This window comes from Thalassophryne amazonica, chromosome 14 (genome assembly GCF_902500255.1).
Source record: "Thalassophryne amazonica chromosome 14, fThaAma1.1, whole genome shotgun sequence".
Lineage (NCBI taxonomy): Eukaryota > Metazoa > Chordata > Actinopteri > Batrachoidiformes > Batrachoididae > Thalassophryne > Thalassophryne amazonica.
This window is the reverse complement of record NC_047116.1, coordinates 94,574,792-94,591,530: the sequence shown is the minus strand read 5'-3', so window position 1 is coordinate 94,591,530 and position 16,739 is coordinate 94,574,792. Positions and strand designations below refer to the sequence as shown.

Sequence of the window (16,739 nt, the reverse complement as noted above, 5' to 3'; positions counted from 1 at the left end):
CTGTCTGTCACACAAATTCTCCAACATCTAATCCATGCATTGCTTTTCCATCATGTCCTTTTTATTCTAATTTAATGTTTTATCCACAGCTTCAGCAATTTGCATTGTGGCTTTGGTGTAAGTGCCCTTTCCCACAGCTCATGGTAATTGTCAGGTGCCGCAAACACGTCTTGTTGCTGACTGTGAAGTGGAATTTGGCTGATTATGATGCCTGAGTGAGTTGCTGAACACAGCTGCAGACTTCGTCCCAGATTGTGTTTCACACTGCCAGACACTTTGTGCACAGAAGTAGATAGGTAGGCAGGTCAGGTAGGGGGCACAAGACTACCGTATATCTTTTCCAGAACTCAGTTTCCAGGTTGTCAGGGGAGGATCGTGGCCCCATTTTTTACAATCAGCACGTTGTTGCCCTATCTCAAATTCAGCTATTTTGCCTGCGTTGTCTTTCACAGCTTCTTCAAGAACTGTTTACAGGAGTGATCTGTTTACACGTGCCAAATTACTTAGTTTATACCAGCTACAGAGTGCATGCCTTTAGAAATCAATACCCAGAAGTCTACTCACCAGCACGCAGTACCAGCCCACCCGTAGGTGTCAACAAAGCTTCTAACATAATTATTTTTCTGCTGTGTCCTGACTATTGGCTTAAAAAATGAAGAAAAAAAAACATTTGGTTCTCAATTATGACGGGAAACATTCTCATGTTTCAGTAGTTTAGGTTATATTATTATATTGCTTTAAAACCACAATAATTTTAAGCTTCACAGTTTAAGGTTTTCCCAACTGCCAAAAAAGGTTCTTTGTCGTCCAGGTCAGAGATATTCGGAAACTTTACTTAGAGAAACCACAAAAATAATGCTGCTATTGTTGAACTGAATGACTCAGTTTTTTTAGTTACAGTAACAATGTGATTGTAGTTTTTAGTTGAGAGTTTTTTTTTTTTTTTGGTGAATCTTATTTTTTTATTTATTTATTTTTTTTCCTTGAGTTGATTTGGAAAGAATACACCATTAATTCCAAGAATTAAACTGAGTTTGCTTGTTTGAGTTACTTTTCATAAAACCAGAGTGTTCTGCTTTTTGAGCAAAAATACACTCACACGGCCACTTTATTAGGTACACCTTGCTGGTTGGACCCCCTTTGGCCTTCACAACAGGCTTAATTCTTTGTGGCGTAGATTCAGCAAGGTGTTAGACACATTCCTCAGAGATGTTTGTCCATATTGACATGATGGCATCACACAGACAACCCATTCAACCAGTCTGCCTGTTCACCTCTGACCTCAACAAGGCATTTCTGTCCACCCAACTGCCGCTCACATGGATATCGTCCTCTTTTCAGATCTTTCTCTGTAAACCCTAGACATGGTTGTTTGTGTAAATCCCAGTAGATGAGCAGTTTCTGAAATAATCAGACCAGCCTGTCTGACATCAATAACCACACCATATTCAAAGTCACTTAAATCCACTTTCTTCCTCATTCTGATGCTTGATTTGAACTTCAGTAAGTTATCTTCACCACATCTAGATGACTAAATGCATTGAGTTGCTGCCCTGTGATTGGCTGATTAGCTATTTGTGTGAACAAGCAATTGAACAGGTGTACCTAATAAAGTGACCGGTGAGTGTATCTGTCAACATTCAACATTACCCATAGCCCGTTGGTCTGTAGCCATCAAACATCTCTTGTAGGTGTCCACCAAGGTGAAAGACTTCACAAACACATTACTTAAAGGTTACACAAGTATCCTGATTCTTACACTTCCACAAACACGCCCATCTGTCGCATGTCTTAGTTCATAACGCTACAGAAATGGAGAACAGTGCAGTAATGTTACACAAACAGATCTATGGAAGTACTGTAGTCATTGTTTGGTTAACTAGTATCCAATCCAGCTTTACTCATAGAACACCTTAAAAAAAGTTTAGCAAAGTGCTGTACAGCAGAAAAACAAGGCAATAAACATCAATAAATACAAATAAAAGACATAAAAGACACCTTACACAAGAACAATCGTTCTGACGGATCACTCTGACTTTGACGCAGGATTGAAAAAGACTCAGCACAAATATTCAACATTTTGAAATTTGTGAGTCACAGTTTGGTGTAAAACTAGATTTATTATTCAGTTGTCAATGCAAATGAAGTAACATGATATTAATACTGCTGATCATTAAATAGTTGAGTGACTAAATGCCCACTAACCATAAACACGTGCTCTAGTTTATCCTACACTGTTTGGAAGGAATATTACTCCAAGTCAGCCACTTGGAGCTTATATTTATTTTATTTGCTTTTTATTCTAATATACTGTGGCTGACTAATGGGGAAAAAAACCCTCCGTTTTCTCATAGCTGTGAATTCTGATATGACTGAATAATAATAACACAGAGGTCCAAGAAGTCAGGTTCCATTTTGGGCCACTTCTTGTTGGGTCTTTAGAGGGGGCTAAGTTTGACCTCCAAAGCCATTTGTGTTCTGGTGGCCCAGTTACAGGTAGGTGTACAGTCTGCTTCACTTGATGGGGACTTAATGACTTTGACCAGTGTCTTGTTGTTCCAGGTGGTGGTTTGGCAGAAGACCAAGGTTGCTGATCACAGAAGCGCCCTTCTTGCTACACTGGGGTCCAGTGCTGTTGCCAACCTGCTTCCTTGCCACCATCAGCAAGAACAACCAGAGGTTAGTTGAAGTGGAAAAAAGTGGTCCATCTGCATTTGGTAAAAAATATACTCAAAAGGTGTCTTCATTACTTTGAATTTAGAAGCATTATCTCACAAATATTGTGTCAAGTCGCAATGTTCAGTCCATGTTTGAATCGTGTGTGTGATTGGACTGAGAGGTCATTCACTCCATGGAGGTACCCAGGTCCAAACATCTGGATGGGCACCTGAATCACCTTTTCTCTCAACATTGGTGACCATCTTCCACATGGCAGGGACAGCACTCTCTGAGGTCTGCATATCTTGTAGTGCCTAGATCTCAATGGGTAGATACGTTTGTCTGGTCTCACCAAATTAAAGCATACAGTGGGAGTGGCAGTTGCTGTGGTGGACCAGCTTCTTCTGATGTGTCCGATATCATGACTATCAGTGAGTGTATTATGAAGACTTTGGCATTCTTTGGCTGTTGTCTCAGTCCACACTTTGACTGTGTTCAGTAAAAGCTCAGTGAGAAAGACATTTTACTTGCATCTTCACTCAGTGATTAAGGAATGCCCAAACAGTGGTGAAAATGTCACAGTTCTTCTTGTAGCTATTCATGTTCTTGTTGGGAAGACGCTGGAATCTCCTGCAAAGCCATAAGGTCTGTAAGTGCCCAATGTGTGATCTCTTACCGCAGACTTGTAGCTTCCCTAAAGAATCAGTTGAAGCTCCACACAATACTGTATTCTTTGTGTACCATACATCATCTGGCTAGACTTCAAGATCAGGACCGTTTCATGGGAGTTTGCATGCTATCTAGGTGGAGGATTTGTAACATGACCACAGCTAGTGACCAGAATGGAATGTGGGAGTTCTCTTGCAAGACTTTCCGAAAGTTGCCAGGGATTACTTAAAACAAGTTACAACTATTACATTAGAGTCCACAAACGGAGGTGTTACATTTGTGAGGGTACTTTGAATATCATCCAGAGGAGACATAGTGGGTCGGGGGAACATCTGGGCTTAATAAGGAGATGAAAAAGCTGCTATGATAACACTGAGAGTAGAAAAGAGGCATTTGTTATGGGAATGTGCGAGCAAGAAATGGACTCTCTGGGATCTAGTGACCCCACGGCCTGTTTACAGAGGACATGGAACATATTTGTTCCTCTAGATCTACACCTTGTCCCATTACTGACCTGGCAAGTGATGGCACCGTCCTGTTCCCCGACTCTGCTGTACTGTCCCATTGGGCCAGCTTCTTTCAGAAGTTCTCCAAAGCAGTGCCTCCTCCTAGGTTTTGGACATGTCCAGTGCTGGGGCAGTGGTGGTTGATCTACCAGTCAGCTGTAAACATCAAATTTCAGTGAAATTACAAAAGCGGTGAAATACCTGAGGGCAGAGAAGCTCCAGGGATTTGTGGCATTGGGGCTAAACTCCCCCATCTGTTTGGAGATGATGTTTTCTTTGCAGTGTAAGCAGTCCTTTTCTTCTATCTGTTTGAAACATCATGCCAACAAACTGAAGGAAAGGGCTTGTTGTCCATCACAGAAAATGAATAGTGATCACTCGAATTGTGAAGTGACTAGTCTTACAGACAAGGTCTATACAAGTTCAGAACCTTGATAGGATTCAGTCTCAGGCACTTGCCACTCAGTGACTGGAGTAATGTGGTTCACATCCAAGAAGTCAACCACTGACCATATCTTGACTTTACAAATATTCATGAATGCATGTGTGAGTAACAGCAGCATTCCTTTGCAGGCTGTCATTTTTCACAAAAAGTGATTGATTCGGTTGTTTATTTGTGAGGAATGTATCCAGCCTGCTCTTCTACCAGTATGGAGGACCGTAGCAACTAGGTAAATTCCAATGCAAAGCAGATGCCCACACATAACCTGGCTGTGGCAGAAAGATGGCTACTTTTAGGAGGTGGGGATTGACTTGTCCTCTGTCTTGGTATTTCCTAACCAGGACCAAGAGTGATTCTGTAGTGTGGTGGATGTAGAGACATGCAAGACTGGTACATGCTCCCTTGACCTTACTGGACTGGACTTGTGGTTTGTGGGACACCCTGAAAATTTGTGGAATCCCTTACAAGCAGCTGAACATCATAGCCAGCCTCTACCTGAGTACGCCAGTGCCATGCAGAGTGGTTGAGGAGTCTCAGACCTCTTTCCAGTGAATTCTGGATGGTGTTGGGTACAGTTATGGACTCCACCAACTCAGCTGCCTTGTCAGTGAGGACAGGTTCACTGGCCTTGATTTCACAGCTAACATTTTGATCTTTGCGGAATCTGTGACATCCGAGTGAATGTGAGGCATTATTGTAAAGCGCTTTGCGCTTCTGATGCAGATGGAAAGCGCTACATAAATGCAGTCCATTTACCATTTTTACCATTTACCAAGTCCCTGATTGTGACAGAAGTCGAGTGAAGTGTTGGAGTGTTTGGGTTTGCAGTTGTCCTGAATGAAGACTGAGAGCCACACGTTCAGTGACTTCCTGCAGTCAGCCATCAGGAGTGAATCTATTTGTGGTGAAAGTGTCGAACTTGTTGAACGTTTCACTTGTCTACGCTGTGATGTTCAAGCCTCTAAGGATGTCAGCTTTTAAGACTGACAGACACTTTGCTAAGAGCTGCTGGGATCCTGAGGTGTTTGGTAATCTCCTTTGCAGGAGATCAAAGGTCCAAGTCTTGATGGGTTTCATAGTCAGCTCTGCATGTGCTTGTATGTGTGGTCATTTGTGTAATATGAATATTTTATTCTTTCTCAAGAAGTACTGCTCAGCTGAACAAAATCACCTTTTGAGACAATAACTAATCATGTAGTAAATGTGGATAAACTGTGCTGTGCATTGAAGGATGAGTTTCACATCCAAATGGCAAAGAGTCACGTGCACGTGAAGAAATCAACTTGCATGAACTGTCTTAAAAGGCTACTAATGCTTTGTCACTCCAGCTGTACCTTTGGTTGTAAGACGATGCCCCTACGCCTCTGTGTCACTGCTGCCCTGCCATCTTGTGCATGCACCTTATGCACTCACTGTTTCTCAATGCTTTGCACTTTTGCCTCACAGACAGAAGGTCTATTTCCTCCAGGCACCCAGGTTTCCTCCCACCATCAAAAACATGCATATTAGGGTCGTTTCCTTTTGTTTTGCCCTTGACCTAGGCAGCATCTGTACATCTGGAGTTGGTCCCCAACAGGGATCGGTACTGAAACCTGGTATTAAATGAACCCCTGTGTTAAATTATAGAAGACTGGAGTGTCCAGAAGCTCTGCCTCTTATTGGTACTGCTTTCGGTACTTGAGAAATTAAGCAAATAAATTTAGATATCTCTCTCTCTCTCTCTCTCTCTCTCTCTCTCATTTGGAGCCCTGTGTGCAGACCTGACGCAGCTTTTCTTGTCACTCTTTACATCTTGTCTAACTCTGTCACTTTTAGCTTGTTTGAGTGTGTGTATATGTGCGTTTGTCTGTATGTTTGTACTAGCCCTGTCCCACGTTGTTTTTACGTCCTCCCGTCACGAAATTATAAAAATTTTTGTGACAGGTTTTTTTTTAACTCACTATTACGAACCCTACTCTTACCCTAACCCTAACCTTAGCCATAACCTAACCCTACCCCTTCCCCTAACCATAATCACCACCCCCCCGCTCCACTGCACTTTTAATTACATGCAGCCATCACAGCATGAATTAGTGCTGCCATGACGAAAATTTTGCACTTTTCGTGACAATATGACGAACTAATAGATTAATGTATATTTCGTGCTGCTGAATCATGGCAATCCGTGACTGGGTTGGTTTGTGCACCTGCTTGTGGAATGCATTTGAACCAGCTGGCATTTGAGAGATTTCTTTCTCTTTCTCTTGCACACAGAACTGATGATGGGAGAGAGAATTAAACACTCAAAAGTGTGGTGGCACTTGACTGTTTGTTAAATTGAAAATAAAGCTTTTGGACACACACACACACACACACACACACACACACACACACACACACACACACACACACACATACACACCCCACCAGCGGCTGTGTGTGTTTCTCCAGGAAAACTGGAGTTGCATCAGGAAGGGCATCTGGCATAAAACCTGTGCCAAATATGAATGCAGATCTGGCTGTATCCGCTGTGGCGACCCCGAACAAAAAACAGGTGCAGCTGAATGGACGACAACAACAACTACATTACTTTTGATGCAGTTATGGCAAAAATCAGTCTGCACAGAACTGCACCCTCAAACGGTCTTTAGCCTCGTGCTCCACTAAAGACACCAGGCTCAGCATATGCACTTCTGCAAAAAATAAATACTGTAAATAAATAAACCTCCATTCACGTTAAAGGGTTTGTCTCTCCCCTGGTCAGCCGTGATCCCACTGAACCGAGCATCGCACTTGAAGCATGTGCACAGCCGAGGTGAATGAAGGTTCAAAGTGCCAAAAAAATAATGAGTATTCCCGACTCTTTCCCAGCATCTGCTTGTGGGTAGGATGAATGTATTTATCGAGAAATGGTTAGAAATAAGATTATTACCTCTTCATCAGACAATATAGACATCCTCATCTCTTGTGAAAAACAGAAGTTAAAGTATAAATTTATTACTTTTCTCTTTTTTTTTGTACTTTTCATGATTTTGACATAGGCTATGAACACACAATGATGTTGTTCATATTGCAGTTTATTACAACAATTAAGTATTTTATTTTTAAACTAGAAGCACTCAGAGAGTGCAAACCTCCGCCAAGGCCATGGGGTCACTGACGCCATAACATCTACACGCCGTGGAATCATTGAACCTAAAAAAGTCTAACAATGATGTTTGCCCAGTAGTACAAAAAGTTTCATCTGCTGTGACTGGATAGTATGTATCCTTAGCGCTTGACATCACAGTTTATTGCAACTTACACATTTCCCAGAAGCTACTGTCATCTGAGCACTGATATTGATATTGCATGTGCTTATAGACAGAAACAAATAAGAGACAAAATTAAATTTACTATTCAACTAAACTGCAAATATATGAATTTTTTAGCATTTATGAAACACTTCACTAAACAAGGCCGTAGGGTCACTGACCCTAAAGAGATTCCCTCCTTGGCACAGTGATCTGTTTCTTTTTGTCTTTTTCTCTAAAATTGTATATAATAATCATTAGATTATTAATATATAAACAAAAATAAATGTAAGAAATATTACAATTTGAAAACAAATGCACCCGAACGTGATGACACCTGCAACTGCTTAATGCTAACTTTTAACATTGAAAATGCCATAGACATGCTAACGCGTTAGCATCGGGATCCGGATTGTGATCCGGATCACCACTAAAACTTAATCACTTGTTCCTCTTGTCATTTCCAACCACTCCACAAAATTTCATCAAAATCCGTTCAAAACTTTTTGAGTTATCCTACTGACAGACAGACAGACAGACAGACAAACAAACGCGACCGAAAACATAACCTCCTTGGCGGACGTAATTAATATTTTGTAAACATTGGACACCTTATTTTTATTGAGGCACATAGACAAAAGGTCCTTGTTTTGTGGTCCTTGGTCCATGGGCTCCCAAATTTCCTGTATATTCGTTTTGTCAGTTGTGTTGGTATCATGGCCCAAGCAGAGTGTCACCCCATTGAGTCGGGTCTGCTTGAGGTTCTTCCTCAAATTATCAGAGGGAGTTTTTTTCTTACCACTGTCATCTGTGTTCTTGCTCTGGGGGTTGGTAAGGTTAGACCTTACTTGTGTGAAGTGCTTTGAGGCAACTTTGTTGTGATTTGGTGCTATATAAATGAAATAAATTGAATTGAATTGTCTTTATTTCTCATTGTTAACTTCAAACTTCAACTTTTTGTTGATTGGAAACATGATCCAATCCACGACTTAAAATAACCCATATCTGATCCAAACAATGGCTTTTGTGATCCATGGCACCCCTAGTTAATGCTATCCTTAACTTGATCTTTTTTTTCTTTCTCCCAAAAGGACACATAAGAATCCTGTTAAAGTACTGTACTGATATACAGTGCCACTAGAGTTGTAGTAGTACCATTAAAGTCTTATCGATACCCATCCCTGATCCCAGGCATGGGACTGTGGCTGCCCCCCTGCTCAGAGTGGTTAGATTGTGTCTGACTGTACTTGAAATGGCTTAAATGCAAAGAGTTGAGTCTGGAGAGGTGGAGATATGCTCTGGAGAGAAGGGGACTGAAAGTCAATAGGAGCAAGACTGAGTACATGTGTGTGAATGAGAGGGAGCCCACTGGAATAGTGCTGTTACAAGGAGTAGAAGTGGTGAAAGTAGATGAGTTTAAATATTTGGGGTCAACTGTTCAAAGTAATGGAGAGTATTGCTGAGAGGTGAAGAAGAGAGTGCAGGCAGGGTGGAGTGGGTGGAGAAAGGTGGCAGGAGTGATTTGTGTTAGAAGAATATCTGCAAGAGTGAAGGGGAAAGTCTGCAAGACAGTAGTGAGACCAGCTATGTTGGACGGCTTAGAGACGGTGGCACTAACAAAAAGACAGGAGGCAGAGCTGGAGGTGTTGTGATTCTCTTTGGGAGTGACAAGAATGGACAGGATTAGGAATGAACATGTCAGAGGGACAGCTCAGGTGGGACAGTTTGAAGACAAAGTCAGAAAAGTGGGATTGAGATGGTTTGGACATGTGCAGAGGAGGGACCCAGGGTACATAGGGAGAAGGATGCTGAGGATGAAACCACCAGGCAGGAGGAGAAGAGGGAGACCAAAGAGGAGGTTTATGGATGTGCTGAGGGAGGACATGCAGGTGGTTGGTGAGACAGAGGAAGATACAGAGGACAGGGTGAGATGGAGACGACTGATCTGCTGTGGCGACCCCTAATGGGAGCAGCTGAGAGAAGAAGAAGAAGTACAGTGATGATAAAAGCCCTTGTTCTTTTGCTCTTCAATATGGAACTGTTATGGCTGTTCATTTTCATAAAGAACCTTTGTCATGCACAAAAACAAACAAGTGGAGATCCTTCATATGGTATACAAACCAAACGTCACGGACGTTAAACACTGTAACGCAACAATGATGTCACTAATTACACCTAAATGCCAGGAATTTCTTCTTTAAAATTGTGTCTGCTGCATCACAGAAGACTAAACAAAGATGAGACCATGCATCTCGCCTCGATCAGCCTGAAGTCCATAGAAAAGAAGTGTATCCACACTTGTTGCTGTGACGTTGGAGTGGAAACGATGTAAGGGCTGATGTCGCCTACCAGCAGCTGATATTAGAAATAAGATGTTGTAACTCGGGTAGTATATTCTGTTTAGCCACAGAACTCGAGTTGTAAGCGTATGATGTCCAAATGCCTCTGTGAGGTGGATGTGTTTTCCGAGCCGATGGGAGCATGCCTGCTACACTTGACCGTGAGCTAATAACATCCTGAACACCTGGTCTCAAGCCAGCAAATGTGGTCAGCTGGTGGCTCGCCAACTATTTCCTTGCCCTTTTCTTTTGAGCTCTCGCCTGATGAAGAGTGAGAGATTTTTGTTAGCTAAGCTTTGTTGTGCTGCTCGTAATTGAATTGCGGTGGCGCGGTAACTTTTTGCTTGGTCACGGTAGGTGTCATGTGGCTCTTACCTGCTGCCAGGCTCCAAACTAATCTAGTCCGACAGATATGGAGCAGCCCTTTTCACCCTGTTTCTCTCTCAAATTTCTCTTTGTTGTTGTTATTTTGCTGCAGCACTTTGGTGCCCAGTTATGAGAACAACCTTTCACCTTTTCCTCTTACTCCCTGTAGCAATGAAAGAGGACTTTTCTCCTCTTTGTCCCCAAGACCAGAGCTTAGCGATCAAAGAAACCAGGTTGACAATTTCACTGGGGCCTCTCTCAGGGAGGGTTGTAAGAGCCACTTTGCTGAGAACAAAATGTGACACTCTTTTTTTGGCAACATGACTGCACATAGCCGTGGCCCTTTGGGGGCAAAGGTGCCATTCATGTTCTCATAAAATAACCCTAATGAGCAGAAGTGGAGAGAAGCATATGTGCCCTGACCTGAACGGCAGTTCATTTATTAACTTCACTGGCTTGCATTGTTGCTATTAATGAGCCCCGGGGAATATGGGCGGGAACATTATGGCCTTTCACTGCTTGCAGTCTGTATTATATTAATAGCTTTCCGTGATTTCCGACGGTTTTAAATCTGTGTTGGGGTTTTAGGAGCAAAAGGTAATATTTCAGTCACTTATGAATATGTAATTTGTGTTACCCAACATGTTCTTCTTTATCAATCTTAGAGCTGATTTTTTTTTTTTTTTTTTCAGATTTTATTGGATGGCTTTTTCCCGAAGCCTGGAGCAGATCATAGTTCTACAAGCTCAAGTAGCCCTGACAAAACATTCATCTTTGTCAACAATCGACCTGTCCAAAACAAAGATATAATGAAGGTAGAATAACAATCGATAAATCAGTCTGACACATTTTATACAATATTTATTCATTCGGTGTAGTCTGACGCCATTCTTTATCTCCTATGTGTCCTCCCAATTGCTCATTGGATGTAACTGTGTGACTGGTCCACCAGTTGTTGCGTCAGCATTACGCAGCGCAGTATGCAGACGACTCGGCTCGAAATCGCTATCCCCACCTCATGCTCAGGATCACAGTTCCACCATACTCCGTGGACGTCAATCTGACACCGGACAAGACCCAAGTTCTTCTTCATCATAAGGTAGCTGTTAAGTTTTCTGATCTTAAAAACGTGCCACTTTTGTAAAAGAATATACTAAATCAAAATTGTCAAGTTTGTAAAAGAATTGAACATGCGATCATTTAAAAATTTGTAGATAATGTAAATCATCTCAAAAATATATTCAGCCCTTGGACATTTTCATGCTTTTAGGCCTGTCGCAACCAACATTTGATGAGAATATGTGACGTTTTGATTTACTTGGTGCAAAGTTTCGAATAGTCAACAGGGTTGAAAGAAATGTGTAGAGAAGAAAAGACACAAATAAAATGCAAAAGACTTGAGAAGAGTAACGCATTATAGTACCAAGAAAACCCTACAATCCTCCAGTGCCACCATATTACAGAACTGAAACCTACCTGGAGTGTCCAGAATGCAAGGTGTTCAGTGCTCAGAGACATGGACAAGGTAAGGAGGACTGAAACATGACCACCGCCAAAGAAGTCTCACAGGTTGAAATGTCAAGACTGGCTCAAGAAATGTCTCAAGACAGATTTGTCAAAGGTTTTTTTGGACATTAAAAATGAGGGTGACTCTTTATCCACCAGATGGATGGGCCTGTAGATGGATCTCTAGTGGAGAAACTGTACCTCATTTGAGTCAGACACCAACAAGGTGTGGGGGGGGTACTTGAATTGTCTTATTAAGGTTGCACTAGTTGGACCTTTTTGGGTTGAAGGTGTATTTAAATTCATCTTCTAAACCTACTGCCAGTTGTTTTAAGATATTTTCTTCAAGCAGAGCTCCAGGGAAAAGTTTGCATCACTCAAGAAGGCCGTGATTTTTATGCAGGACAACGCTCTGCTTGGCTGCTTGGTTCACCAGCAAAGACCTCAAAGATGACCGAATGATGACACGGCCCCCTGCCCCACCGGATGTAAACTCTATTCAGAATTTGTGGTCTTTTTATAAACATGACATTTACAGTGAGGGAAAACAATTCAGTGCATGTCTTTGACCAGCGTTTGGGAGGCTGTGGTTACTGCTGCACAAAAAAATTGATTGTCAACACGTCAAATAACTGATATACTGACTATACTGGTCATTGAATATCTTTGAAATGTCAAATGTTTTTGTTCAGTTTGAGTGAGAGGGGAAATTTTTAGTTTTTGGTTTAGTTGCATTGCATAATAATTCTGCACATTAATAGTTGCTTAATATTAATGCACAAATAGATATTCCCCGAGAAAGACAAAAAAATCTTGTCTCCTTTGTAAACATTCAGGTTTGAGGCTTATTAACATTTTGAGTTGCACTGTATTTGTTCGACAATCAAATTCATCCTCAGGAATACAACTTGTCTAATAATGGTGTTTGTAGTTTAGTGTTTAACAATAAATCTGTGCCCTGATAAAAGATTTGCTTTCACTGCCATAGACCAGGTATAAAATGGTATTGGGTACATAGGAGGAATGGTTTAAAAACTATATCGGAATGTCCAAGTCGTGGTTCAGATTTCAGTCCGATTTGAGAAGATGTGACTGGAATTGAAAAACTTTATTTACAGTATCCATACTTAAACCGTTTTGCAAAAAAGGATGAAAATTAACAGTAATGTGCAACACTGAGACACTAACGAATGGCTAATTATCACATGCATCATTTACTGTGGTAAATGTATAGCAACTAGCAGATATTTATTAATAATCTAACTTGTAGATATTTTTGTTTTAGTATTTTATTTTTAAATGCAAAGCCCAATTTCTTAGACATTCCTTTTTTTTTTTTTTTATTTTAAAAATGAAAATGTTCAAGGGTTGAATACGTTATCCTTCTTTTTTAGGAAGTGTACATTTTTAAACGTTACTGAATTTTCATTTTTGATGCGGAATCATAATTATATCAGTCTTTATTTGAAGAAAAAAAGATGAATCTGTAAAAATGTTTTTGAAAAACTTAAATTATGTTAAAATGTGTTATTTGTTGATTATTCAGGAGTCTGTGCTGACTGCAGTAGAGACCATGCTGGTTTCTCTCTATGGCTTCCAGCCTACCGCCGACACCCCCCACACAAACCAGCCAGGTCACATTATATCTTCCTCACCAGCTCATTCTATGCAGACTGACGCATTACACCGATATGATAAAGCTGCTGGGAATAATGGATGTGTTGCTGATGAAAGTGGCACCGTCTTCAAAGCAGCATCTGAACACTTGGATGTAATGATGTCCACAAGTAGGGATGCTTCACTGGACCATCAGACCACAAACAGCAGCTCATCATCCTCTGTAGCAGATGACTGGGTCCTCAACCAGATCTCAGGTGGCGCTAACCCTAACGTTGTCATCTTCGATGATGAAACAGCTCTGCTCTGCCCTCAGCCACCAGAAACAAATTCAGCAAGCAAGTCCTCGGAGAGTTGTGTGAACAGCTCAGTGCCAGGTATGGAGGCAAGAAACGACCAGCTGTCTGCTGAGACCTGGAGCAGAGGGACGGCTTTAACAGATCCTGTGTCAGGAGAAGCACTGCAGCCCGTCAAACTCCATCAAACGTCAAGGCTTGCCAGGTGTGACTCAGGTGAGGTCAACAGCCAGAGCAGCTCAAACAAAACCATGTTAAATGCTATAACGGAGAAACGGGCCGGTCTGACGGCCTACGACCTGATCAGCAACCGTGCCATGAAGACGCCACAGTCTCCGGCTGCCCTGTTTGAGAGGGAGGCCAGAGTTGAGGTCCTTAGGGAGAACCCCACAGCCAGCCTTCAGGACATCAGCGACGCTGTTCACGAGAGGTGGAAAAATCTGAGGGAGGAAGACCGTAAGAAGTAAGTTTCCAGACTTTTACTTTTCCAAGTGGTTGTTTCCAGTTCTTGTTATTTGCAAGGCAGAGAGAAGGGAAAAAGTTCTACCTGTCAGTTGCATGTGTAAAGCATAGACTGGAATTTTTGTTGACATGAACTGTGTTTCAAATTTCCAGACAGCCTAATAGTTCAGTAGACAGCTCTTTCCACAGTAAAACCGGTAACGGCATCCTGCATCTGTCAGTGGATTTACTTCATGTTGATTCAATAACAAGACCCTAAATTATCATTGAGAATATCTTTGTTTTGTGCACATATTACTGTAAGCATTGGTATTCTCAACATTTCAAAACTAGAAAACATAAGAGATCTTGTTTTTATTTCAAATTTTCTGAAATTTCTTTGCAATTGGATAGTTGTACATTTCGCGATCCCCTGGCATCAGTAGATTTTCTATTTCCAAAATGTGTACAACATACTGATAATTAAGTAAGTAAGTAACTAAATAAGTAATCTGGTGACCAGTAATGTAGAGCACGGCAACAGCTTTCTGTATGGAATTGTTTTGGTGACTGGAAAGAGTTCACAAAAGCCAAACAGAGGGAAATGTCTTCTTGTATTATGTCATTAATATAGCATCGTTTATGAATTGTAAGTTGTTATTTTTAACAACCAGTGAGATTACAAAAATCCTGTGAATGAGTTTTTATTCACAAATTGTGCTTGTTAAGAGAAATTGCTGTCCTTCTGTCCATCCGTACGGCAAAACGTCTTAAAACTCCAGAACCATTAAACTCTCAAATTTTCCATTTTTATACAATACCACTGGGAGGTCACGGCTCTGCCTGCTGGAAAAAAAAGCATTCCTGACATTTATTAATGCCTTTTTTTCCCTCCTTTTTTATTGTACTCTATTTTGGATTTCAAGTAGGAAATGTAAAGAAGCCCTGAAATGCTCACATCACCCACTAGATGGCGAAAAAAGCTTCTCAAATGTGCAGCAAGATCTCGACTGTTTATTCCTTTGATAAGTTAACATTTGGCCAAAATAAGATGCACTGACAGTCAAAAATGGACTTATAGTTGTGTCCCTGACCTCATGAGCAATTTACTTATTTGTTTATTTATTTATTTTAATTATGATAGGCTGGGGACTTTTAATATAATCAACAAACCAATACAATGTATGATGATCTCCTTAGTTTAAGTGGTATTGTGGTAGTTATCTTGTGTTCTAAGAGGTGAATGACAGAATGCAGCTGTGGGTGGCCAAGGTTTTAGTTTTTTAATATAATGTTGTTAGATAAATGCCCTATTTTCAGGATCAGCCCCATTCCTTTGGCAATATAAAATCTCCCCAACACTTATTTAATAAGTGGTATGAGGAGTGACACATAGTTGGCTCGTCAGCTGCAGAATTGGCCCAGAACAGATGGAGGTAATGAGCATTTGGTGTTTGACCTTTGCTTCCCTCACAGTCAAAGGATTGACATTAATGAAAGATGGATTGAACAGCGTTATTACCTCTGTCAGGGCAGGCATGTCTCATCTGACGGTGTTCACGTAACAGCGCTGTTGACATTTCACTGCTGTGTGGGATGTGGAACGTGCAGCTCAACTCCTGCACCAAGACACGTGATGATCTACACATACGCAAAAATAGATGTGAAACGGTTGTGAAACTTTAACTATCCCTGACCACAGCCTTCTCCCTCACCATAACACCATAACGATAGCTGACCGCAACAAAAATAATTACTTCAGACTGTTTATTAAGAAGTGTAATTTATGGACATTATCTTTATGCACAGAATTGCGTGAGATCGACAGACGGATCGGTGCAGCATCTGCAGTGATGCGGTCGCTGTATCAGACCGTCGTGGTGAAGAAAGAGCTGAGTAGGGGGGGCAAAGCTCTCGATTTACCGATCAATCTACATTCCGACCCTCACCTATGGTCATGAGATTTGGCTCATAACCGAAAGAACGAGATCGCGAGTACAAGCAGCCGAGATGAGTTTCCTCCGCAGGGTGTCTGGGCGCTCCCTTAGAGATAGGGTGAAGAGCTCGGTCACTTGGGAGGAGCTCGGAGTCGAGCCGCTGCTCCTCCACATCGAAAGGAGCCAGCTGAGGTGGCTCGGGCATCTTTTCCGGATGCCCCCTGGACGCCTCGCTGGAGAGATGTTCCGGGCACGTCCCATTGGGAGGAGGCCCCGGGGAAGACCCAGGACACGCTGGAGGGACTACGTCTCTCGGTTGGTTTGGGAATGCCTTGGGGTTCCCCCGGAGGAGCTGGGGGTGGGGGGGGGGGGTGGATCGGGAGGTCTGGGCGGCTTTGCTTGAGCTGCTGCCCCCGCGACCCGACTCCGGATAAAGCGGAAGAAAATGGATGGCTGGATAGATGTTTATTAAGAAGTGTAATTTATCTTGCGTCTTTATAGAGTACAAACACCAAAGTGACGCAAGCAACAGTAGCCTCTAGTGGCCACCGGGACCCTGCGATTAACAACAAAGTCTCGCAAGCAACTTGATGTATGTTTGTTTTGTTTTTTATGTTAAAGTTGCCAACATGCCCAAAAAATAGCAGGCTCATGGGCTCTCACTTGTTTCCATCAGAACCCATAATTTAG

General features: G+C 41.8%; 1 protein-coding gene across 1 annotated transcript in view; it reads left to right on the top strand.

The window, feature by feature from the left end:
* The window catches only part of pms1 (PMS1 homolog 1, mismatch repair system component), a 61,449-nt gene that overhangs the window by 30,162 nt on the left and 14,548 nt on the right, over positions 1-16,739 (top strand). The window contains exons 11-14 of the mRNA XM_034186093.1: positions 2,443-2,679; positions 10,945-11,067; positions 11,205-11,351; positions 13,305-14,134. Of these exons, the coding sequence (XP_034041984.1) occupies positions 2,443-2,679; positions 10,945-11,067; positions 11,205-11,351; positions 13,305-14,134 (1,337 nt within the window). The remainder of the gene's footprint in view (positions 1-2,442; positions 2,680-10,944; positions 11,068-11,204; positions 11,352-13,304; positions 14,135-16,739) is intronic.